The following is a 25,622-nucleotide window of genomic DNA, read 5'->3' on the forward strand; positions in this document are numbered from 1 at the left end:
TCAGTCTGGGGTGTGATCCTGAAGACCTGGGATCTAGTCCTGTGTCGGGCTCCCTGTGTGGAGCCAGCTTCTCCCTTCTCCCTCTGCCTGTGTCTCTGCCCCTCTCTCTCTCTCTCTCTCTCTCTCTCTCTCTTTCTGTGTATGTGTGTGTCTCTCATGAACAAATAAATAAAATCTTTAAAAAAAAATGATGTGCTCATCGTTGAAACATTGAAGCGATATAGAAAAGAACAAAGATAGCAAAAGTAAACCAAAAAAAACACCAAATTCATGTGGTCAACATCATGAAATAACCATTGTCTGATGAGGTTCATTCAAGAATATTCCCACATGTGTTCAGGGAGAAGGCCTGGCTGACAAATCACTTCAGAGTGAGGAATAGTACACCTGTGTTGGTTTGATGTTACATGGTTGCATCTAACACAGTGAAACTTAAAATAAGAAAAAGAAGCCAAAGTGAAATGAGAAAGTGCTAAACATGGAATAATGATTTTTTTCATCACAAGGAATAATAGTTTCTAAAATCTCTCGGATGGGCACTTGGGTGGCTCAGTGGTTAAGTGTCTACCTTCAGCTCAGGTCGTGATCCCGGGGTCCTGGGATCGAGTCTCATGTCGGGCTCCCTGCAGGGAGCTGCTTCTCCCTCTGCCTACGTCTCTGCCTCTCTCCGTCTCTCATGAGTAAATAAATAAAATCTTTAAAAAATTTTTTTAAAAATCTCCCTGAAAGGTTAAGAAGACATGTGATGAGAATATTAGGAGGTTGGAATTGCCCTAACTTCTTTCTTAAATTGCATGTTTTGATCTTAAATACCAGTTGACACCCAACCACGAAAGAGGAAAAAATAAATTACATCACACTTCAGGCTGCCTCGCCTTCTCCTCACTCCCAGTTCTTATTAGTGTTTTGAACATGTATTTTCCATCACCCTAATCCCCCTGCCGTTTACTCTTGCTTCTGTGTTTATGTGGCATTACTGTTTCCCACAATTTCTGTGATTCATCACATGGTTGGATGTATTGTAACAGCAAGTCTTTCTTCCCAGTAAGGGCTCAGAGGTGTCAGATTCCTTATGTTTTTGAGACCTTAACGGTCTTTCTCTCCTCCTGCCTGCCCCCATCTTGAAGCTGAAGGGTTTACGGTCTTTTGGAATTCCAGCTTCTGTCTATGGCACGCACCTCTTCTCCCCTCTAGGGATCCTCCTTTGAGACCCACTGCTCCCGTCTCCATCGATTGCCATCCATACCCTGAACTTGTGAAATATTTATCTAAGTGGTGTCTATTGACCCAGAGTCACTTTGGTCTTCAGCTTAGTATTCGGTCCAGGACAAAGTCTGGAAAGCTTTATTTGTAAAACAACATTAAACAGAATGGTAGGTGGCTCAGTGGTTTAGCACCACCCTCAGCCCAGGGCCTGATCCTGGAGACCTGGGATCAAGTCCCACGTCAGGCTCCCTGCATGGAGCCTACTTCTCCCTCTGCCTGTGTCTTTGCCCCTCTCTTTCTCTGTGTGTGTGTCTCTCATGAATAAATAAATAAAAAATCTTACCCAAAAAACAACAAAACAAAACAAACAGAATGGTAATGAGGCTGCACATGATCTTTGGGGATTTGCTTTTGTCAATTTTTTTTTTTTTAATTTTTTTAAGAGACTGAGAAAGAGAGGGGCAGGGATGAGGCAGACAGCGAGAGAAGGAGTCTCAAGCAGGCTCCACGTCCAGCTTGGAGCCCAACATGGGATGGGGCTTGATTCCACACCCCTGAGATCACCTCCTGAGCCAAAATCAGGAGTTGGATGCTTAATCAACTGAGCCACCCAGGTGCCCCTGTCGGTTTAAAATATAAAGACGCTTCCATGTCAGTATATAAAGATCTCTTTGTCCTCAGAGACCACATAATACATAGTCCACTGGACTGATATATCCTGATGAATTTAGCCTGACTAAAAGGTATTTAGGTGACTTTTAAATGTTTACTGGCATTGACAATACTATAGTGAAGAGCTTTGTATCTATGCCATTTTCAGTATACTTGTAGGATCAAGTCTAGGAAATGAAATTTCTTTGTTAAAATAGATAATGGTCATTTTCTTCCCTCCCTCCCTCCCTCCCTCCCTTCCTTCCTTCCTTCCTTCTCCATGCCCAGTGTGAGGCTTAACTCTCAACCTGAGATTAAGAGTCGCATTCTTGGGGCACCTAGGTGGCTCAGTGGTTGGGCCTTTGGCTCAGGTCGTGATCCTGGGGTCCTGAAATCGAGTCCCCCATTGAGTTCCCTGACGGAGTCTGCTTCTCCCTCTGCCTATGTCTCTGCCTCTCTCTGTGTGTTTGTTTGTCTCTCATAAATAAATAAAATCTTCAGAAAAAAAAAAAAAAGTTGCATGCTCTACTGACTGATCCAGCTGGGTGCCCCTATATGGTCATTTTAATATGAACTAATACATAGACACAAAAGAGGATTTACAGTGCTATGTCAGGAATAAGGAATGAAAGCCAGCACTCAGTTACCTGGCATCCAGTTTTCAGAAGCAGAGCATCACCGGCTCCTGTAACTCCCTGGGTGCCCATCAGTACTTAGCCTTCTCTTCCTCCCCTGCAAGTCTTCTGAATTTTGCATTTATTATTTCTCTGCTTTTTGTTACAGAGTTAATGCATATTTATGACACCAAACAACATGTAAAGTTTTCTATATTTCTGTATTGGTGATAAATTACATCCTGTTGTTTCTATTCCTCTGTAGCTTGCTCTTTTTACTCAACAGTGAGGTTTTTCTTTTTTTTTTTTTTTTTTTTTTTTTTTAACAGTGAGGTTTTTCAAACACATCCATGTTGATGCTTAAGCTCTAGTTAATTTTCCCTGCTGTGCAGTATTGCCTTGCATAAATCTACCTACCACAGTATGTCTGTTCTGTTCGTGGACGTGAGGGTGGTTTCTCGTTTCAGGCTGTTAGATACATGTGAGCATTCTTGCATGCCTCTCCTAGTGCATGTGTGCAAGAGTTTCTCTGGAAAATATTCTGGGGGCCAGATTTGCCAGGCCATATGGGATGTCAGTCTTCAGTTTATTTAGGTAACTTTTTTATATTGAAGTATAACATACAAACAGAAAATGCACAAATCAAAATGCATAGCTCAGTGAAGTTTCTGAGAGTCTGTCTTTAGCCAGCTCCCAGGAAAGAAATTGAACTCTTCCCAGCCACGCAGGAGCCACCCTGGACCCCGTTTCACTCAAAAGCCTCCATCCCTTGCTCCCCTACTCATGATCTTGGCTTACTGAACTTTTGGTAAATGGAATCACACAGTATGTGTTCTTCTGGGGCTAGCTTCTTTGTCACCATTATGTTGGTGAGTGTGTCTATGTCGTAGTGTGTAGTTTATGGTTGGTTCTTTCTCATTACTGTGTCGTGGGCCATTGTTTGAACCTAACACTTTATTTATTCTACTCTTGGTGGACCTTTTTTTTTTTAAATTTTATTTATTTATTCATGAGAGATAGAGAGGCAGAGACACAGGTTGAGGGAGAGGCAGGCTCCTCGCAGGGGACCTGATGCGGGATTCAATCCCAGAACTCTGGGATCACACCCTCTGCCAAAGGCAGACATTCAGCCACTGAGGCACTCAGATGTCCCCTCTTGGTGGACTTCTGAGCTGTGTATAGCTTTTTTCTATGACAAATAGTGCTCCTTTGAACTTTTTTTTTTTTTTAAGATTTATTTATTTTAGAGAGAGCATGAGTGGAGGGAGAGGGAGAGAGAAAATTTCAAGCAGACTCCCTGCGCAGTATGTATGTCTTCAGCTGTGCAAGATAGTGCCAAATTATCATGCATTTAAATCTTGTGTATTTTGTCAAATTCGTTCCAAAATCATTCTGTTCCTTTAGCTTTCCACCCAGGACATTTTTATGAGAGTAGCTGTCTCCTCCACACCCTCACTCCTGCAGTATTTTATCTCACTTTTCGCTTTTGCCACATAGGTGAAAAGGGGTATCTTACTGAAAGCAAATTGACACACCTGCATTTTATAAGTAAATCTAGTTACCAAATTAACACTTGGTTTTCTTTTGCAGCCCGAGACCTCAGATCATTGTTCCCTTCCAGAGGATCTAGTGAGTATTTTTGCATGTCCTAGGCTATGGTTCATGGTGCTGTGGATGATAAAATTACTATATGTCAGTGGCAATAACAGTTTTATGAGTTTCTCTGTATTTGGTTGCTGATCAAAGGCTCTTAATCTAACATGACGCCTATATGATGAAAATACTAGCAGTAGTGGTATCATGGGTGATCCTCCCCTGCCTTAAGGAGAAAGAAGTCAAGTTCTATTGCCCCATGTCAAAAGGAATTGAAAAAAGAAGAAATGGATAGCTTGCTTTACTACAAGGATCAGCCTTGTTATCCTTGTTTCTCCTGGGTGGCTTTGTGACTTTATCTGCATTTGAATCCTTCCAAGGAAAGAATAAGAGGCTGGTAATTTGATGGTCTTGGCCCAGATTCAGCAGCAAGGGTGCTCTTGTGTATTCTGAGCTCAGGGTAGCTGCTCCATCCAGTCCTGTCCCTGTTCAGAGCGGGGGAGGGGAAGCAGCAAGTCCAAGAGGCCGAGCCTCCTCACATTTCATTTATCGTATGGAACTTTGCTACCTGAGCTAGTAGATTCCATGACCCAGATGGCAGCTCCCATGGCTGTTTTAGAAAATGAGGGGATCCCTGGGTGGCTCAGCAGTTTAGCACCCACCTTCGGTCACACCCTGGAGACCCAGGATCGAGTCCCATGTCGGGCTTCCTACATGGAGCCTGCTTCTCCCTCTGCCGGTATCTCTGCCTCTCTCTCTGTGTCTCTCATGAATAAATAAATAAAATCTTAAAAATAAAAAAAGAAAGAAAATGATGCTTTACATTTCTGAGTTTCTAAAATTCTGAGATTCTGGATTATTTTGCATTTTAGTAATACAGGGGTGTTAATTTGCAGTTTGTCTACACATCTGAAACTGTGGGTCTTTGATGTTTAGGCAGAGGGTGAATTGACACCTATTAAATCTACTTGAAATCTATTCTGTCACATAAAACGATGTGTTAGATACACTTTTTTTTTTTTAAAGTAGGCTCCACACCCAGTGCAGACCCCAATGCAGACTAGAACTCACAGTCCTAAGGTCAAGACCTGAGCTGAAATAGAGTCAGATGCTTAACCGACTGAGCCACCCAGGCACCCTCCGCCATGCACACACATATTTTCAATAATCAATTATACCCTCAAGCATTCCCATGGGAAAGAGTAGCCCAAATAATTTCCAGATTTAGGGTAGACAGAATGAGATCATAGATACAAAGGAAAACATAACTGTAAATACATTTGGAAAACCTTATGAATCTGTCCCCTGACATTCAGACCATTTTGCATACAAAACAATGCAAATCAGCTCCGGGACAGAGGCCATATTCTCGGAATATAAGAGCTTTAAAACGTGTAGAAGCGTTCCTGGATTTCATCTGCCAGTGATTTATTTTTGTGGACAGTTAAGAAAGGGTCTAGAGTAGGTTTATAGCCATATCACCTACTTTACCCTTATTTTATTTCTATAGGTTCTTGGGTCACTTTAATTTTTTTGTTTTAAATGTTTTATTTTTAAAAATTTTAAAGATTTATCTATTTTGAGAGAGCATAGGGAGTAGGGGAGGGGCAGAGGGAGACGCAGACTCCCCGCTGAGCAAGGAGCCAGATGCGGGGCTGGATCCCAGGACCCTGCCTTCACAACCTGAGCTGAAGGCAGACACTCAAGCCACTGAGCTACCCAGGTGCCCCTAGGGTCGCTTTAAAGCAGGTTCCAAATTTTGAGTGCCTGTATGAGTTTCCTAGGGCCGCTATAAATTATTATAAACTGTGGGTGGCTTAAAGCAACAGAAGTGTGCTGTGTCACAGTTTCAGAGGCTGAGTCTGAAGTGAAGGTATTCCCAGGGCCACTCTCTCCCTGAAGGTCTGGGGAGTGTGTCCTGCCGCCTGCAGCTTCTGGTGGTGCCAGCAGTCCTGGGCATTCCTCTGCTTGTCCACGGATCACTGCAGGCTCACCCTTGTCGTCACGGGGCTCTCTCCCTGTGTGTCTCCCTGGCTCTGTGGCTCTGCTTCTCTTCTTCTAAAGACACTAGTCGGGCTGAGTGTAGGCCTCTCTCTGCTCTAAGTGTGGTATTTGTTTTAAGGACCTCATTTCCAAATAAGGTCACGTGCTGGGGTTCTGGGTGGATATGGATTTTGAGGAAGCATTGTCAAACCCCGTGCAGCGGCTCTTTCATTAAATATGCTAATCGATTGACAATATCCAGTACGATTTCTTCCGGGGTATGTGTACTTAAGGTGAGAATGGGGTTCTTGATGGTGTACCGATGAAATGACAGCCGAGTAACCCGGGAACGGTGCGTGTGCTGGGAGGACGTGCTGGTTTATCAGTTGCTGCTGGAGCTGCTCATACGCCAGTGCAGAGACTGGTTGGAGGAGTCTCAAACAGGCTTCTGGGGAAAGAAGGACTGGGAACAGGTAGCAGAATGGCAGGACCTCTCTTGGGTCCTGACTCAATTCACCCACAGTTGCAAGACCCCAGAAGCAGAAGAGCGTGGGTTCGCGTTCATTAGGGCGCCTTCATTCTGACCTCTGCACGGTCCGTTTGGAGTGTTGGGAGCTGAACGCTCCATTTACTCTCTCCTTGGGGCTACACTAGGAAGGGATCCACAGAGGCAGCCGTGGTGTGTCTGAGAAGTTGCTGAAGCTTCTCTTGTTCTCCGGCACAGCCCAGGCCGGCCGAGGTTAGCCTTGAGAACAGAGAACAAACCGAAATGCCTTCAGGGCCTGGGCAGGTAGATGAATGTGTGAAGCAGCTGGTAGTAATTTATAGCAGGTGTTGGGGCTTGTAATCAACCGAAAAATGCTCGCCCCAGACTTGGACCCTGTGAAAGCTGAGGAGGAAGCAGAACACATCTGCAAACCGGATTCCCCCTCTGGACCTCAAGGTCACAGACCCCTGCTTGATGGCAGGTGGCATCTGCTTAAAGCCTGCAGAACTGCCACCACAGGGTCCCAGAGCTCAGGGTTCTCCTAGATTAGATTCTTAGAATTCTTGGACCACACATTCAAGATCATGTTTAGAAAAGGCCGTCGAACATAGGCTTTGGCGGCGGTGTTGCTTTAGAAGCCAAGTAAATTTTATTCTTATTGCAATAGTTAGTCATCATGGGGATGCTTTGATCCAATGAGTCCATATGTTAAATCAACTCTGGAATGTGATCACATATCTTAAGACCAAAAATAGCTTTTTTGTTCATTTCTACATTTAGCATCTTATTTCAACTGTTGTAGTGTACTTCTTCCTCTGAAAGTGTTCAGTAGCTTCTAGCAGAAAAGAGTAATGCTTGACTACTTCTCAGGAGAACTATTTTTTTCTGCCCAGTTTCTAAACTAAAGTTATCTTTAGATCCTAAGTGAAGTGGGGGGGGGGGTTGGGGGGCATGGATAATAAATGATTACTGAAGAGAAAGAAGTTTTCTATGTTAAGCCAAAAGCCGGACTTGCAATGTAGTGGATTGTACTGGTTGTGACGTTACCTGTAATGACACTGTAATGCACCCTTAAGATTTTCCTGGTGTTCTGGGGGATTCCTGGGTGGCCCAGTGGTTTAGCGCCACCTTAGGCCCAGGGTGTGATCCTGGAGACCCAGGATCAAGTGCCACGTTGGGCTCCCTGCTCCCTGCGTGGAGCCTGCTTCTCCCTCTGCCTGTGTCTCTGCCTCTCTCTCTCTCTCTCTACCCCCCACCCCGTGTCTCTCATGAATAAATAAATAAAATCTTAAAAAATTTTCCTGGTGTTGGTGGGGGCTTGGTGTTTGAGGGGGCATGGGAGGAGGCTATTGCTGTCTATCTGCAAGAACTCTGCTATGAAATGTTCTCTCCGGCTGTTTTGGTTTCTAAATCTGAGTGTGCAGAACTCTGGTGTGGGATTGTTGAGTGTGAAAAGGCCGAGGGGAGGGCTCTGGGTGAACGATCTATCCTTGGCTGAACCTGCATGTGCATTTCTTATGTCTGCCTTTGTCAAGCATCTTCATCTTGCTCTGCCTCGTTTCAGAGAGTGTCGGAAGTTTCCAACCACTGGTGGTACTCCATGCTCATCCTCCCTCCTTTGCTGAAAGACAGCGTGGCAGCGCCCCTGCTCTCTGCCTACTACCCTGACTGCGTTGGCATGAGCCCCTCCTGTGCCAGCACGCACCGCGTGGCCGGCAACACCAGCCCCGGGAAGCTGGAGCACTCCAAGGCGGTCCCCTCTGTGCTGGGTGAGAGCCTGTTAAGAGTTTTTTTAGGGGCACCTGGGTGGCTCAGTGGTTGAGCGTCTGCCTTCGGCTCAGGTCATGGTCCCGTGTCCTGGCATCGAGTCCCACATCAGGCTCCCTGTGAGGAGCCTCCTTCCCCCTCTGCCTGTGTCTCTGCCTCTGTGTCTGTGTCTCTTGTGAATAAATAAAATCTTAAAAAAAAAATCCAAGGTTTTAAACAAATATTTATTTTTTAAAAAGATTTTATCAGAGAACATGTGCATAAGTTGGAGGGGGGAGAGGCAGAGGAAGAAGGGGAAGCCGACTCCCTTCCCGCTGAGCGGAGAGCCCAGTGTGGGGCTCGATCCCAGGGATAATGACCCGAGCTGAAGGCAGACGCTTAACTGATGGAGCTGCCAATGTACCACCCTATTTTAAGGTTTTTAACTAGTAACACTGGGCCCTCTAAAACTGTGGATGTGGTCTGAATCAAAGCCAAAGTGGTAAATCCCAGGGCTAGTGAAGGTGCGGTGAAATTTGGCCATGAATCAAAAACCTTAAAATAGACACCCTTTATTCTAGTAGTTTATCATAAATAGTCAAAGTAAATTATCAAAAGTTAGTCTACAGATTTATACGGCATTGTTTATAAGAGTGAAATTATTAGGTGAACCTTAAAGGGCCGGGAATAGAGGAGTGGTTAAATAATAGGAAAATATTCTTTGTCTATTGAAGCTACATTTAGTGACACAGGACAGTGTTCTCAAAAATGCAGGTTAGGAAACAGCATGTTTTTCTTGCTTTTAAAAAATGGGTGCTTGATATATTAACAGTCTCTGCGTAGAAGCAGAACTAAGTATAGACTCTACCCTTAAATGTCACCTCATGGCTCAAGGATGATCAGGGGTTAGTGACTGTTATGTGCCTCTGTGAACTGACTCATATTTTAATCAGAAAATTCCAATAAAGGTTACTTTTAAAATCTAGTTCTGTGGGGAGTTGGCGGTCACAGAGTTTCAGTCTGATGAGATAATAGAAGGTCTGGAGATTTGTTGCACAACAGTGTGAATCCACTTCACCCGGCTGAACAGGACACTTCAACACGGTCGAGGTGGTCGATTTTATGACAGGCGCGTAACCCCAATTAAAACCTTAAAAACTTTTTTCCCATACTATAGAAATTAAATTCATGAAGGAAGAAGAAGTATGTAGTTCACGTGTATCTCGTCTGACTGGCCAGAGGGAGCGGGGATGTTTCTGTGGGACAGGCCATAGGCCTCGCCGAGGCGTATGCTGGCTCTGTCACGACCCTGGGCTTGGCGGGTGCAGCTACAGGATTTGTGCGTCTGTGTCTACTGTCAGTTCCAGGCATGAACCGGTACTTCCAGCCCTTCTACCAGCCCAACGAGTGCGGCAAAGCCCTGTGTGTGAGGCCGGACGTGATGGAGCTGGACGAGCTCTATGAGTTCCCCGAGTATTCCCGAGACCCCACCATGTACCTGGCCTTGAGGAACCTCATCCTCGCACTGTGGTACACCAACTGCAAAGTGAGTGGAGGCAAAGTCAGCTAAGGCCCACGGACGGAAGGCCGCTCTGGAAAGAGGGGGGCTGCCTTCGCTTTGGGGAAGCCTTTAGATGAGGGGTTCTCTACCCTCGCACTGTTGACATTGGGTGGATCTCCTTTGCAGGGGGGCTGTCCTGTGCCCTGTGGGATGTTCGGCAGCAGCCCTGGCCTCCACCCACTAGCTGCCAGTATCACCCCCAGTTGTGACAACCAGAGATGTCTCCATCCTTGCCTAATGGGCGCAGAGCCTCCCCATCCTGGGAACGAACCACTGCCTCAGATTATCTGCCATCCGAATTTTTGAGTCTCTAGTGAGTGACTGTAAGGTGCAGATTTGGTTTCAGAGAGTTCCAGTATGAATGCAGAGAGGAAAAAAAAAAACATTCAAGATTGGATTAGAACCCCTTGAGGGCAGGGATTCTGAACTCATTACCCTCCAACAGCTGAGACTGATTATATGTTAGAGGCCTCATGCAGCCCCCACCTGGAAAGGGGCAAGGCCAAATGCAGGGGAATATAAGCTTTTCTTTAATTTCTTTTCTTTCTTTTTTTTTTTTTTTAAACAAAGGTTTTCCTGACCCTGGTTTTTTTTTGTGATTTATTAATTTTTTCTGTAATTATTTGAGTGACTGCTGAATGCAGGACATTTGACAAGACGGCCAAAGTAATCGTGATTAAAGAAAGACATCCCATTACACCTTGGTATTTCACTGGATCAGCACCTAGTGTGAGATGGCCTGATTAGGTGTATGGCTGTTAATACAATTTATAGGAAGTATATAAGTGGCTTGGACACAGAATTGTTCATTTCCTCCCTAGTGGGCTTGAGGTAGGTGCTCAATAAACATTTGCTGAACTGAACAAAACTGTGGTCAGAATTTCCTGGAAATAAGTTGTAAAGGTACATTTTTTAGAAACAGCCCTGGATTCATTTTTCTTCACATTTCTTTTTGTTCGACTTGGAAGATTGATTTACATACTGGTAAAGAATGTTATAGAAAAAAAAATTCCTCAGCCTTGTCAGTCTGGATCTACTTTGATAAAATATTGTGTGTTATTTATGTTTAATATTCTAGTGGAAAAACACACATGTTATTTGCTGTGAAAAAAATCAAAAGATTTTGAAATTACTTTTAAATTTCATGACCACAAACTAGTTTTTTTACCTTCGGCACCAACCCAAGGCAGTGTTATCTCTTGAATATAGTTGATCCTTAAACAATGTGGCAGTTAGTGGCGTTGACACCCCCCTTCCCAAACCTAGCCAAAAATCTACATACAACTCGGGAAACACACAGAACTGCACTGTACTCATTGAAAATCTCCACCTGTATGTGGACCCACACAGTTCAAACCCGTGTTGTTCATGGGTCTCCTGTATGGTCCTCTTCCTGTGCTTGGTCAGGTTCCATTGGAGCTGGGCGTTGGTGGCAATTGGAGGACAAGCCAGAGGTTGGGACATCCCCTTGCCTCCAGGACTCTTGAGTCTGTTCTAACTTCATGACAGTGGGTCAAGACTATGCTAATCTTGTCTCTTTGAAATGTTCCAGGGCCTTGCCAACTCTGGGGTGAGCAGGGAAAGGCAGTGTCATTTTTTTTTTTAAACGAGTTCCTAAGTCTGCCTCCCCACATCCAATTGGAGATGAGAATCCACCTTTTCCTGCTGCCAGTATGAGTGGGAGCGTGGGCTTCTGCGGTGGCCCTTCCTGTGTGGTTTATCGAGTCAGGAATATATTTGCGATGTGGTCAGCCCACGCTGCCTCTAGCTGTCATTCTTAGGGAGGAGAAGTTTAGGTGATAAAATACAAATTGCCATATTTTCCTTTTGCCCCTTCTTTTTCTTTGCCAGGCAAACCCCTCTATGATCTTACTATGTCTTAGTGATAGAGGATGGACTTGAACCCTGAGAGGGCTTTTGTTTTGTTTTGTTTTTGTTTGTTTGCTTGTTTGCTTTTTTATCGTGGTAAAATACAATGTAAAGTTTACCATTTTTACCATTGTAAAACATACAGTTCAGTGGCATGAAGTAAATAGACAATAATCATTCCCATATCTCATTCTAGAACTCTTCGTTACACTAAGAGGAAACCCTACAGCCATTAAGCAGTGGCTCCCCATTCCTCCCTTCCCCCAGCCTCTGGCAGCCATTAGTCTACTTCCTGTCTTTATAGGTTTGCTGGTTGCAGGTTGTTCATACAAATGGAATCCTACAGGGTGTGATCTTTTGTAAGGAGCTTCTTCACATGGCATAATGTTTTCAGGATTCCTGAAACATGGATCAGTACCTCATTTCTTTTTATGGCCAAGTAATAGGCCGTGTATGGAACCCCATTAGGTTCATCCATTGATGAACACTTGGACAGTCCCTACCTTTTGGCCGTTTGAGTAGTGCTGCTATGAATTTCGCATGAGCCTGTGTTTTCAGTTCTTTTTGGTGTTATACGCAGGAGTGGAGTTGCCGAGTTACAGAGTAATTCTATTTAACTTTTCGAGGAGCCAAGATGCACGTGTATTTGTTTGTTTTAACAGTTTGGTTTTGTCTCCAAACATAGGAAGCTCTTACCCCTCAGAAATGTATCCCTCACATCATTGTCCGGGGTCTCGTACGCATCCGGTGCGTTCAGGAAGTGGAGAGGATACTTTATTTTATGACAAGGAAAGGTCTCATCAACACGGGAGTTCTCAGCGTCGGCACTGACCAGTATCTTCTTCCTAAAGATTACCACAACGTAGGTGCCTGTTGCTCTAGCGGTAACGCCACTGCCATCACGATAAATGCTAGTGTGCGGATAGTAATGCTAGTGAATGCTGGTTAATAATACTCCTCTAACAGTCACATTATCACCACAGAAGTTATAAAGCAAGACTTTTGTAGAATATGTGCTTCTCTGGGGAAGAGAATATCAGAAACTGATTGCCTAGACTGTAGAGAGGAAGAGGGGATGACTTTGTACAATCATACTCTTTAGGAAATTAACTTTCTATGAACATCACAGAAATGTAGATGAACTAACTTGGCTTGGCAGTTAGTATCTTCTTAGAACAACTAAAACAATATATTGCTTTCATTTCTCTAATTGGATCTTTTTTTTTTCAATTTTTTTTCTTTTTTTTTTTTTAAGAAATCAGTCATCATTATCGGGGCTGGTCCAGCAGGATTAGCAGCTGCTAGGCAACTGCATAACTTTGGAATTAAGGTAAGATTTGGGAGACATGAAGTTGATAACAGATGGTTAACCGTGCTTTTGGTCCACATTTTCTAAGATTTAGAAACCAGTTTCTGATTTTAGTGGAGAATGTGAAATACACTGTATCTTTATGTCTTTAGAATCTTTCTAACCAATCCTAGAAAAGATAAGTTTGAAATTGGTCTCATAAAAGAAAAGTAGGGGGAATAGCGGTTCCCCGTAGCTTTAGACAGGGTTTTAGACTCCCGATGAGTAAATCAGAAGAGATTCTGTGCAGATCCTAAAGCAGAAATTCTTCACAGGGTGTTATGACACAATAGAGGGGACATTGGGAAAATGTCCTTGTTTTTGTAATAGTTTGAGACTATAAACAGCAACTTGGAAATTCACCATTTCATGTATAAAAGTTTTTGAAACATACAGGCAAAATTTTTAATGCAAAGCAAAGGGCTACTTTTTTTTTTTTTTTTTTTTTTTTTTTTTTGAGTAAGCTCTGTGCCTAGTGTGCTTGAACCCACGACCCCAACCTCAACAGTTGCATGCTCTACCGACTGAGCCAGCCAGGTGCCTCTCAAAGGCATACTTTGAGTCTTACTCTGGAAGCCAGTCTTTGCTTTTGGAAGCAAGACTGAGTTAGTTAATCCATGGTTCCGACAGAATTACATGACTTTTAAATAAGGCTGTGCATACTTGAGGTAGCCTGCTTCTCCACAATAGGATGGTTTTTAGCTAGCATGTGGCCTTATGCCAGGTGTTCAAAACTAGCCAAAATAGAGACTTGCAAAAAAGAAAAATTGTACATTTCAGAATCTGATTTCCATTAGATTCATTCAAATTAACCATCCTCTCGATTTCTGTGACTTCCTAGGTCTGACACATGCCTCCTTTTTAAAGATTTATTTTTTCAAGGACTTTGGTTTTCAGTTAAACCAAATGTGAAATCGGTTTGGTAGAACTGAATTAGCCTTTTTATTTTTCTCTGTCTGGCTGAAAGAAATGACAACTTCTTTTTTTCACAATGTCGTCTCTGCTGGAGGAATTCCAGAGATGAAAAAAGTTTCAGTAGCTATGTCTAAGAGAAGTTTCCCTCACTTGAATGGAAGACATAAGTCTTGGGCTACATCAAATTGCTTAACAAAACAGAAGAACCCAAGGTGGATTTATAGAAAGTGTGTTTGCATTCCAAAGTATTTTTCTGAATGGTATTAAGCTAGGACGTGGTTTTGTTTTTTGGGTATTTTTTTTAAGGTTTTATTTATTTGACAGAGTGAGAGAAAGCACAAGGAGGGAGAAGCAGGCGCCCCGCTAAGCAGGGAGCTGATATGGGGCTTGATCCCAGGACCCTGAGATCATGATCTGAATCGGAGGCAGACGCTTAACTGACTGAGCCTCCCAGGCGGCCTGCTAGGACGAGTTTTAATTGAGCATCTATTTATTCATGCATTAGATATTAGGGCCAAGATCTCTTGTTTGTTATTGTTTGGAAAACTCAAGGATGATGTTATGGGAAACGTTATTAATATCCGAAGTCTAGGGGGCTGTCTTTAATATCCTGCCTTCCTCTTAAAAGTAGAAATGGCTGGGTCTGTGTTATTCCGAATGAAGTCAGAGAAAGAGGGTGTAGAAGGTTTGAACCTCTGGTGGTAACCTTCCTTGTCAGAGAAAATGAGGAATGAGAATACTCAGAGGATCCTTCCTGTCCTCCGCTTTCTCTCGCCAGGTGGTGAGGGAGACCCCAGAGACCACCCATCCTTCTCAGTGAGGAAAGAGAGTCCCCTGAGGGACCAAGATGGTTAACTTGGGGAAGCTCCTTAAACAAGTTGAAGGGGTGCTGTTCGGATCCAGAAATGAAATGACTGGCCCTGTGCTGAGTTGGATTCACCTTTTCCCTGGGTACTGCAACCCAGGAAAGTGTCACGCTCCTAGTCCCAGGGCTGTCCGCCGCCAGCAGCTCCTCATGCCATCCGAAATTTGGGGATGTGGGGCCAGCCTGCTTAGGCCAAGGCCACAAGGTCATACTTGGATTGTATGATTGATAAAATAGAATTTTATTTTTGACAGTAGTCCTATCTTAGGGAAGTTAAGGCCTATTTGCAATGCTAAAGGCATTTTGCTGCATACAGAGATGCTTTATAGGATAAAATCACCTCGTTAATCTGGTTTCTTATAGTGCTTTTCAATTTGTGGAATAGTATTAAGTGAAAGCTTTCAGAGTCCACTCAGTGTGCTGGTTCATCAGATCTTACCATTATGGGATTGGAGAGGAGACAGTTTGAGGGATTTCTCCAGCAGACCACTCACTGACTCCTTGCTGAAAGCCGGATGGTTTAACGTCTACTTTGGCTTCTGTTCCCCCTGCATTCTTTTAAAAGTTTTTTCTCAAGTGATAGAATAATTAACCAACTATGGAACTTAGTTAACTGCATGCCATTCTGCATTTATAGTACTGCATTTCATATGGTTATTCTATCCTATTTAGCTTCCCTGATTACCTGTCTTTTTAGGTAACTGTCCTGGAAGCCAAAGACAGAATTGGAGGCCGAGTATGGGATGATAAATCATTTAAAGGCGTCACAGTGGGAAGAGGAGCCCAGATTGTCAATGGCTGTATCAACAACCCAGTAGCCCTAATGTGTGAACAAGTGGGTTTCTTTAAGATTTGTGTTGTAGATAATCAGAAGAAAACATTGTCTCAGTTTGCTTGTGTGTAGTATGAATAATGCTTTTAGATAATACAGAACAACACCCAAATGATTTCTAGCCGCCTCATCCCCTCTGAAAAGTCAAAAATACTGTTCTTCCTTTCTGAGAAGGTGGAACTTAGAGTACATAAAAGATTTGTTTCCTAAGATCTTTAATTATATTTGTGTGTTATTTGCAGACCACTTGATTAGCTCATCATTTTAGGGTTGCCAGATGGAGCAAATAAATAGCTGGGCAGGATGCCCAGCTAACTTCGACTTTTGGACAAACAACAAGGAGTTTTTTTCGGATAAGTATGTCCCAAATATTACATGGGATGTTTTGGGTGCAATATTTGGAACATGCTTATAGTATTAAAAAAACAAACACCAAAACCCAAACTACTCATTGCTTATCTGAGAGTCAATCTTAACTGAGCGTATCCTGTCTTTTTTCAGGCAACCCTCCATAGTTTTTTTTTGTTTTTTGTTTTTTGTTTGTTTTTGTTCCCTCTGTAGTTTCTTGAAGACCCGGTAGGCCCAAGGTTTTTTTCTGAAATATTTATTGACGGTAAATTCAGCATCACCTTCCACGAGCGTTTGTGTGGTTGTGTGTTCATTTACATGACAGTCCACAACGGGGCGGGAACGTCAGAGCAAGGAGAGGCAGTGCACAGCCGTAGCATCCAACACATTAATAAATACTGCCCGAGAAGCTGGAGAGTGCATGGCATGGGCGCTGTTGCTGTCACCTCACTTTCTCCTAAAATAAGGTCTCATGCTCCTTTCTCACTGCCTTCCTCTGCTGCCAGTGCCCAGGAAGCGTATTTAGCTTTATCTTCGAGAGATACTAGACCATTTTCTCCATGAGAGCTCTGTCTAATTTCAGCTTAGAACCTGTAAGTATTTTTTCCCGGGAAAATTTTCACCTTCTTATTCTTATTATTTTGAAGCTTGGCATCAGCATGCATAAATTTGGAGAGAGATGTGACTTAATTCAGGAAGGTGGAAGAATAACTGACCCCACCATTGACAAGCGCATGGACTTTCATTTTAATGCTCTCTTGGATGTTGTCTCTGAGTGGAGAAAGGATAAGACTCAGCTCCAAGATGTTCCTTTAGGAGGTATGGGACAATGGCCTTCTGAATGTTCCTTCGGAGTCTCCTTGTCACCCCAGCCGGGTGAGCAGCAGCAGCAGCAGCAGCAGCCACCTGTGCGGCTGGAAGTCTGCAATAAGAGGCGCCTGCGAGGGGCCACCCGGCTGGCTCAGACGGTAGAGATTGACACGTTCTCGGGGTCATGAGGTCAGGCCCCACCATGGGTGTAGAGCTTATGGTAAAAATCTAACACACATGAAGGAAGAGTCCTGGGAGCGTTGCTTTTGGGCTGATTTCTACTCTCCACTGTTGTGCTCTGTGGAGCAGAACTTCAAGGACCTTCAGAGGCTTGTGCGCACGGACACACACAGATCTTACTTTGCAGAAAATAGCTGATGTTTAATTATTTAAATGTTTAATTCTCAGTTTTCCAGAGGAGCTTGCTTTTTTAATTTTTTTAAAGATTTTATTTATTTATTCATGAGAGACACAGAGAGAGAGGCAGAGACACAGGCAGAGGGAGAAGCAGGCCCCATGCAGGGAAGGGAGCCCAACATGGGACTCGATCCCCAGGACTCCAGGATCACACCCTGGGCCAAAGGCAGGCGCTAAACTGCTGAGCTACCCAGAGATCCCCAAGGAGCTTGCTTTTAAGGAAACTTATTCTAGGCTCCATCTGAATAGTCACTACATAAGGTCCTTTCTAGATCAAAAGAGTTTCTGTATGCTGGGATTTCTTTTCTCCTTTTTGGGGGATAGTGGGTTGAAATTTTTTTCAGTATGTTTTGTATGAAAATGCGAGAACGCATTATTACAATTTGGAATTTTTAATTCATGATCGTTAAGCTTTGGTACTAAGTGAACCAAAAGATACCCAGTTGTACTCTTTTGAAAACTTGACTGTGTAACATCTCATTTCCGTGAGGGTGCTAGCTGAGATTTGACCATACTGCTTCTTAAATTGATGTTTATTTTTTTAAGATTTTACTTATTTATTCATGAGAGACACAGAGAGAGGCAGAGACACAGAAGGAGAAGCAGGCTCCTCGCAGGGAGCCTGATGTGGGACTCGATCCCGGAACTGGGATCACACCCTGAGCCAAAGGCAGACACTCAACCGCTGAGCCACCCAGGCGTCCCAAATTGATGTTTATTTAACCAACAATTTTTATGGCCTGAATGGATTCACTTGTAGTGGCAGGTCGGGGTTTCTGAAAGTGTGATCATTTGAACTCTGTCCGCAGGATGTTATTTTGCTTCAACTGTATGTATCCTTCTAAGGCTTCTTAGTTCTTTATCCTGATGTCTGCTCCCTCACTGCTTGGGGTAAATGTCTCAGTCGCAGGGACTATCTCTTCACCCTTCCTTTCTGGGCCACCAGATAAAAAAGTTAATTGCCTTGTCTTGGCCTTACTTAACAAAAATGATCAAGGGAGGATCTACAACACCAACTGTGTCAGGTCAGGTTCTAGTTCTATCCTGCCCGGTAGTATCTGAGCTGAGATTACACCTAAGTAGCACTTAGCTGAAAACACCCAAATATAAATACTAAGAAGCTAGAGTTAATTTCACAAAGCATATGTACTAAAGCTTTTAAATGTATTTTACATAAAAACTCGCATTAAGTCTTCTCCCAATCTGTTTATACTTAATTTTATATACTCTTCTAGCAATCTTGGTTCTTCCCAAATCTACAAAACCTAAAGGAAAATAGAAACCACACAGCAGGAGGCAGGAATGGGACCACAAGTTGGTAATGAAAGCTAAAATGCCCTGTGGTCTGGGGGCAGAAGCTTGGCTCAGATCTAGAGGGGCCATGGTCATCCCCTTATACGGTGTAGCCTCAGAATGGAAGTTTTTTTTTTTTTTTTTTAGAATGGAAGATTTTAATGAGAGTCTGGAGCTGTCAAAAATTTTTTTTCTTAACTCATTTTCAGTTCCATTTCTACTTAAGCAAATGCACAGGCTTGATCGAAGCTTTGAGTCTCTGCAGTGTACGTGTGGGCTGGTGGTCCTCACCTCGAAGGTTCTGAAGAAGGGCTCTGTGCTAGGATTCTTACCATCTGTCAGACACGAGCCTCCTCCCTTCCCTCCCCCCCGCCCCCAAAAGGGAATCTCAGACAAGAACTGAACTGATGCCACAGGGCTTGTGTGTATGTGTAGCTGAAAGTTCCAGTTGCATGGGTGGATGAATGTCGGGGTTGCAAGCGAGCAGGATTCCCAAGACCAGTGGTGGCCAGGTAATGCTGGACAGTGAGGGGGCCTGGGCTGGGGTGGGGGAGCCCCGGCTCGGGGTTGGGGTGGGGGAAACAGCAGCAGCAGGCCTCCCCTGGTTGGAATTTACCAGGAAGAGACTCAGCCACCACTCAGCAGAGCGTGTAGCCGGCAGGTAGTAGGTGCTATCTTTGGAAAGGCTGGAAATGTGCTCGCGTTGTCTGGCTGTGGGCTTTGTAATTTATTACACAGGGAGTAGAAAACCAGCAATTAAGAGGTATTGAGCCAGAGAAAGCTGAGCTGACAGAGCTCGGGATGGATTATTCTTGTTTTGTTGGAGAGAATACAGCCAGTAGTCTCTCATAGGTCTGTTCGTCGAGGGGGAGACATTCTAAGAAGTTGACCTTAGGTGGTCACAGTAGGACCAGAAAGAGAAGAGGAGCTTTCTCTGGGGGGACAGGGATACTCCCTCCACCCCCACCACCCCAACCTTGACCCCCCCCCCCCAAAAAAAGTTTTTCAACCAGGCAGAAACGAAACATAGTTGATGATACAGAGCCTACCTACATTCTTTGTTTCCAGTTAAGATAAGCTTTTCCTTCCTGAGTGAAACCAACCTTATCAAGATGTCCTCACCCTCCCCCAACCTCCCCCCCAACTCCAGGGGTTTACTTGGGAAGCGACTCCAGAAGTCGGGGGTTTGGCGGGGTTGCAGGGGGTGGAAGGCAGAGGATGAGGAATTGGGGAACGATATGACAGCTGTTTTCTCTGCTTTGCTCCCTTGCCTTTGCAGAAAAGATAGAAGAGATCTACAAAGCTTTTATTAAGGAGTCTGGCATCCAGTTCAGTGACCTCGAGGAACAGGTGCTTCACTTCCACCTCAGTAACCTGGAGTATGCCTGTGGCAGCAGCCTCCAGCAGGTGTGACTGAGCTGGTGTTGGGTGTCTGTGTCTCCGTGATGCAGCTAAATTCTGAACCCAGACAGGTTTGGGTAAACAGGAAATACTGGTTCTGCTGTTGGGAAGTTCAAAAACCATGACTTCTGAGCTTATTCACCCTACCTTGGGTGAGACTTTTGTTTTGAAAGCAGGAGAAACCTTCCCTCAGATAATGCGTGTTGCAAAGCAGCTCAGCAAGTTGAGCAGGTGCCGGAGGACCTGGGGCTGCTTGGGCCAGTGTGTGTGGGGGAGGGGCTCACCGCCCTCCTTCCCCTGCGCTCCGTTGCCCTGCAGGCATTTCTCTGGAGCCCTGGTGGTCAGAGAACACAGTTCTCCAGAGACCAAAGATAGAGCGGCTTGCTGTTGTGGTCTGTGTGTTTCTCCGAAATAAATTTAAACTCACCCCGCTCATACAGCCACTGTGGTCTTGATCATCAGATCTGTGTTTTGAATAGAGGCTCCACGGAGGACCCCGACCTGCTGTCGAGATCAGGACCTCCGTTTGCTTTCGATTCTTCCCTGCCATTGGAATAACACTGTCTTCCAAAATCATGCCGGGTTTCGGCCTCTTTGGAGATGCCACGTTGAAGACAGATAGTTGGCATGTCTATAGATGGATTGTTCAGATGCAGTTCTACTCCTTGAATTCTTCTTTTCCAAGATTTTTGACATATAATATACCTTGTGTTTTTATCAAGCAGCGGTAACCATGCCCAAATTATGTCTACCCTTTTTTTTTTTAATTTTATTTTATTTTATTTATTTATGATAGTCACATAGAGAGAGAGAGAGAGAGAGAGAGAGAGGTGGAGACATATGCAGAGGGAGAAGCAGGCTCCATGCACCGGGAGCCTGACGTGGGATTTGATCCCGGGTCTCCAGGATCGCGCCCTGGGCCAAAGGCAGGCACCAAACCGCTGTGCCACCCAGGGATCCCCTGTTTTTGTTTTTAAGATCTTATTTATTGATTTGACATAGAGCACAAGCAAGGGGAGTGGCAGGCAGAGGGAGAGAGAGAAGCAGACTCCCCGCTGAGCAGAGAGCCTGATGCGGGGCTCGATCCCAGGACCCTGGGATCACGACCTGAGTTGAAGGCAGATGATACTCTACTCACTGGGCCACCCAGGAGGCCCTCCTGTCTACCTTTTAATTCTAAAATAAGCTTTCCTGGAGCACCTGGCTGGCTCAGTACAGCATGCTACTCTTGATCTTGGGGTCGTGAGTTCAAGTTCTACATTGCAGGGGGGGCAGAGTTTAAAAAAATAAAATAAAATAAAAATAAATAATAATAAAAAAATAAAATAAACTCTCCTACACATTGTTTTCCAGGTATCTGCTCGCTCCTGGGACCACAACGAATTCTTTGCCCAGTTTGCTGGTGACCACACTCTGCTAACACCTGGCTACTCCGTTATCCTTGAGAAACTGGCAGAAGGCCTAGACATTCGGCTTGAGTCTCCGGTGAGTAGGGAGCGGCGGGGAGGGGCCGCTCTGCTTTGGCCTCGCGTTTGGAGAATGCGGAGTTTGGGGCACGTGGCTTACACAGGAGGCACGTGTTTGCTTTGACCTTGTTCATGAGGTAACCCCACTGTTGGGAAGTTACAGGGGCTCAGATGCATCTTCGTTACTAATAACAGGTGCAGGAGTCTCACGACCTCCCTGCCACAGCGCATCTATTTTCTCTCTAAAATTTTCCCTTCGCATCGTCGTCCTGTGCTTTTGTGTTGTGTATCCCTCTAATCACAGAGATGGTGATTTATGTGTGTATTTCACTTTAGGTTGTCTTATAAAGATTTCCCAGATTCTGACAAAGTGTTCATAAATTTAAATGACTGAATGGTAGTTGCCTGAAGTAAGCTGTAAATGTTATTTAGATCACTGAGTGCCGGGAGATGATTCTTTGGATGCTTGGAGACAGGAGGGGATCCTGGATCTGTGGCTCCCTGCCTCTTGGCTTTCATGATTGTTTTTCTTGAGCAGGTACAGAGCATTGATTATTCTGGAGATGAAGTGCAGGTTACCATTACGGATGGGACAGGGTGTACGGCACAAAAGGTAGGTGCTAGAATTTAGCTAGGTGCTGCCTCCGGGGCCTGAGGGTCTGTTTTCCACCAAGAAGTTTGCCCTTTGCCGATCTGCCCGGAGCCTTGAGGCCTGAAGAGTTACCTATCTCCGTTCAGTTATGTGTGGATCTGCAGATCTGATTTAATCAATCTCTGTCTAGATTCATGGTAGATGGAATTCCAAAAAGTGTTTCTCAAAGTGGGTTCTATGTACATCAGTCCTGAGAGTTAAATAAGAAAAGAAATCCTTTGGCCAGATGAGTTTGAAAAGTATTATATAATGTAGTCTGCTTTTTGGGTTAAATATGAGTGTGTGAAAGGCTCTGAAGTTGTGCATTACAAAAATAAAAAAAATTGTTCAGGATTCATACTTTCCAAGGTAGTGGTGGGGTTTTTTCTTTTTTGTTTGTTTGTTTGTTTTGCCATGGAATCATTTTTCAATTCAAGACAGCTCTTGTTTTCATTTTGAAATGGCAGGAGTACTTCTATATTATTGGACTCTTTTGTGAACAACTTGGGTGGGTGGACAGTGGGAGGTGCGATGCTGTGTGACATCACACGGAAGTTCCCGTGGCGTCGGAGCGCAGAGGTGCTTACTTGGAGGGGAGGGGGATTCATAAGCCCCATAAGTTAATTTCGGTTTAGTTTTGTCTGAGACGAGGACCTAAATGTATAACCGACAGACTGTGACGGGGCCCCAGGTTAGCTGTGTCCTGCATTTTTCTGATCTAGGAGTACTCCACCGTCCGTGCTCCTCACACAGAAGTGAAGGATTGCGTGTCAGACGAAGAGACGGGGTCTAGTGTATGAGCCCGCGGGGTGGGCCCTCTGTTCCTGCCCGGGATCCCTAGGGGCGGCTCGATGAGTCTTTGGCCTGTTGGTGGTTCTCAGGCCTGGCCCACATCACACTCACCTGGGAAAAGACAGACTACAGAACCCCACCCCACACACATTCTCAGGGAATCCGTCTGTTCACGTTTGTAAAGCTCCCCGGGTAAGACCACCTTGTGGCCAGTGTGGACCAAGCCCTCTTTGAGCCCCAAAGTGAGAATCAGGGTAGTATCTAAGGCTCCTCCTAGCGGTAAAGAAAATTTTTTTTAGAATACCTCTTTTTAAAATTGCAAGTCAGTGGAAGGCTTGACCTCTGCCTGCTGGGTCACCCCCTGCCTGACCCTTCTTTCTTTGGATCCAGCTCTCCAGGGATATGAGGGCATAGCTGTGCCCCAAAATCTGCTCCAAAGCGTATTGGAAGTATTTTGATTTTTACGGTGGTCTACACACAGCACGTGGTTTGAATCGGAAGTTTCCCCCAACTTATAAACAAGTGAAAGATTTCCACCCCAACATGATAAACATTTTGACAAACCGTAGTGCGGCCTCGAGGCCGCCTGCCCCGAGACCTGCACAGACCTGAGATCTGGTGTGGGTCCCTGGGCAAGGTGTGTTCATCTCTTTCGCCTGTTTGTTTACCTAAGCTCATGTGCTTTTGAAAGCTTTTTTGTTGTTGGGAAAATCTCTAGATCTTATTTCCTTGAAGTTCTTACACATTCAAGAAACTGTCCCTCCACCCCCACACACTTTTTTTCTTTCTTTCTTTTTTTTTTTTTTCATGATGCTGACAGAGAAAATGCTTTATACTTTATCAAAGTTCCCTGTGGCAGAAAATAGTGACACAATCACAGGAAGAACTCTGGCCTTCCTGGGATCCTGGTGTTGGGGTTCAGGCCAGAGAACTAAATCTTTGGTTGAGGGCTAGGGTAGATGGGGTGCTTGGCATTCATTGCCGTGAGTGCTCCTCCGGCTGTGCTGTCCTACACTGTAGATAGAGGTAGACACACCCCCCCGCACTTCCTAGACTCCCTAGCGGCTGAGGCTCTAAATACTGAATGGTCCAGCCACTCAGACGCACCAGCGTGAGGCTTGGAAGGTATGGTCTGACTTTTGCTTTGTGTCTGACAAGCATAATGGTCCGGATGTTGGGTCCTTCTGCAGTGCGGCCGGTGGAGGTTCCAGGCTCCCCTCAGCAGCCACAAGGGGAGCATGAGGAACCCATTGTGCTGCTGGAGCTTTTCTGTGAGCAGCGTGATTCTGGAGCTCACAGCAGGTGTGATGGCTTTTGACCGTGACTGTGGTGATGTGGTTCTAGAGCCAGAAAGCTCCTGATTATATGGAGAGACAGCAGCTCTTCCATGGCCGGGTTTTGTGGTGGGACTTTGAGAGTGATTCTTGAAGGCTCTGTTAGCATCTGTTACTTCAGCTCTCCTGAATGATTTTTTTTTTTCTTTTAAGATTTTATTTATTTATTCATGAGAGACACAGAGAGAGAGGCAGAGACACAGGCAGAGGGAGAAGCAGGCCCCCTGCGGGCAGCCCGATGTGGAACTCGATCCCAGATCACACCCTGAGCCAAAGGCAGGTGCTCAGCCACTGAGCCACCCAAGTGCCTGTTTTGTCCTTTAAAAAACTGTTTGTGGCTCTATGTGATTGTAATAATCTGTAATATTTTTGAGGTACTTTACCATTTATGAAGCATATCAGTGTATATTGTAAGAGTTTTCACGTTAAGCATCACCCCAGTGCTTTGAGGTTAGTAGGGCAGATATTGACCGCATGTTAGAAAGAGTTCTTTGGATCCATATTTAGGGCCGTCTCCTCTTACGGTCCTGCTTTCCAGGACTGCGGTCTACTGACTCTTCTTTCCCAACATTCTTCCAAGTGGATGCCGCTTCTGCACAGCCAGGCACCCTTTTGCAGTGAACACCCTGCCACCCTGTACAGGGCAGCCCAGGTTCTTCCCAGTAACGTGGGGTGGTGACCGTCTCACGATTGGCGACAGAGAGGACTGTCCTGTGGGTGTTGAGACTTTCCTGGTAATGAACCCACTGAGTGGTGGTGATGGTGGTGGTGGTGGTGGTGGTGGTGGTAGGTTCAGTTGCTTCTGTGTGTTAAACTGTTCATTTTCTCTCTCAGGTACTAGTGACTGTCCCCTTGGCCTTGCTGCAGAAGGGTGCCATTCACTTTAACCCACCGCTGTCAGACAAGAAGATGAAGGCCATCAACAGCCTGGGCGCGGGCATCATTGAAAAGGTGACTGCAGGGATCCCTGGGTGGCGCAGCGGTTTGGCGCCTGCCTTTGGCCCAGGGCGCCATCCTGGAGACCCGGGATCGAATCCCACGTCGGGCTCCCGGTGCATGGAGCCTGCTTCTCCCTCTGCCTGTCTCTGCCTCTCTCTCTCTTTCTCTGTGTGACTATCATTAAAAAAAAAAAAAAAAAGAAAAAAAGAAAAGGTGACTGCATTACCGGGGCCTCAGCACTGAAGGGATTCGAGTCTGGTGACGGGAGTGCCTTCATTTCTGGTCTTGGGAAGTAGTGGGTCATTTTTTAATCCAGATAGAATTCGAAGATTTTCTTCCCTTGTGAATAATTCCCCAGGAAGCATAGGAAAGGATGTTATCAAAACGAGAGGAGGAGAGCTGGCTGCGGTCTGACTTTTGACATTAGGAAAATGAATCTTGCCATTCAGAATTTGAACTTGGCATATGAACATGTAAATGGAGTAGTTCGGGGTGTGTGTGTGTGTGTGTGTGTGTGTGTG

The 25,622-nt window shown here is 44.9% G+C and overlaps 1 protein-coding gene across 2 annotated transcripts in view; it reads left to right on the forward strand.

Annotated features, from left to right (window-relative positions):
• Positions 1–25,622, forward strand: part of KDM1B (lysine demethylase 1B) — a 60,245-nt gene that overhangs the window by 25,039 nt on the left and 9,584 nt on the right. For both annotated transcript variants that reach the window (XM_038584247.1, XM_038584248.1), the window contains exons 7-17: positions 4,062–4,100; positions 8,099–8,303; positions 9,642–9,826; positions 12,396–12,572; positions 12,966–13,040; positions 15,536–15,673; positions 16,666–16,837; positions 19,818–19,945; positions 21,293–21,424; positions 21,944–22,018; positions 24,997–25,113. In XM_038584247.1, coding sequence (XP_038440175.1) covers positions 4,062–4,100; positions 8,099–8,303; positions 9,642–9,826; positions 12,396–12,572; positions 12,966–13,040; positions 15,536–15,673; positions 16,666–16,837; positions 19,818–19,945; positions 21,293–21,424; positions 21,944–22,018; positions 24,997–25,113 — 1,443 coding nt within the window. The remainder of the gene's footprint in view (positions 1–4,061; positions 4,101–8,098; positions 8,304–9,641; positions 9,827–12,395; positions 12,573–12,965; positions 13,041–15,535; positions 15,674–16,665; positions 16,838–19,817; positions 19,946–21,292; positions 21,425–21,943; positions 22,019–24,996; positions 25,114–25,622) is intronic.

This window comes from Canis lupus, chromosome 35, assembly GCF_011100685.1.
Source record: "Canis lupus familiaris isolate Mischka breed German Shepherd chromosome 35, alternate assembly UU_Cfam_GSD_1.0, whole genome shotgun sequence".
In the NCBI taxonomy this organism is placed as follows: domain Eukaryota; kingdom Metazoa; phylum Chordata; class Mammalia; order Carnivora; family Canidae; genus Canis; species Canis lupus.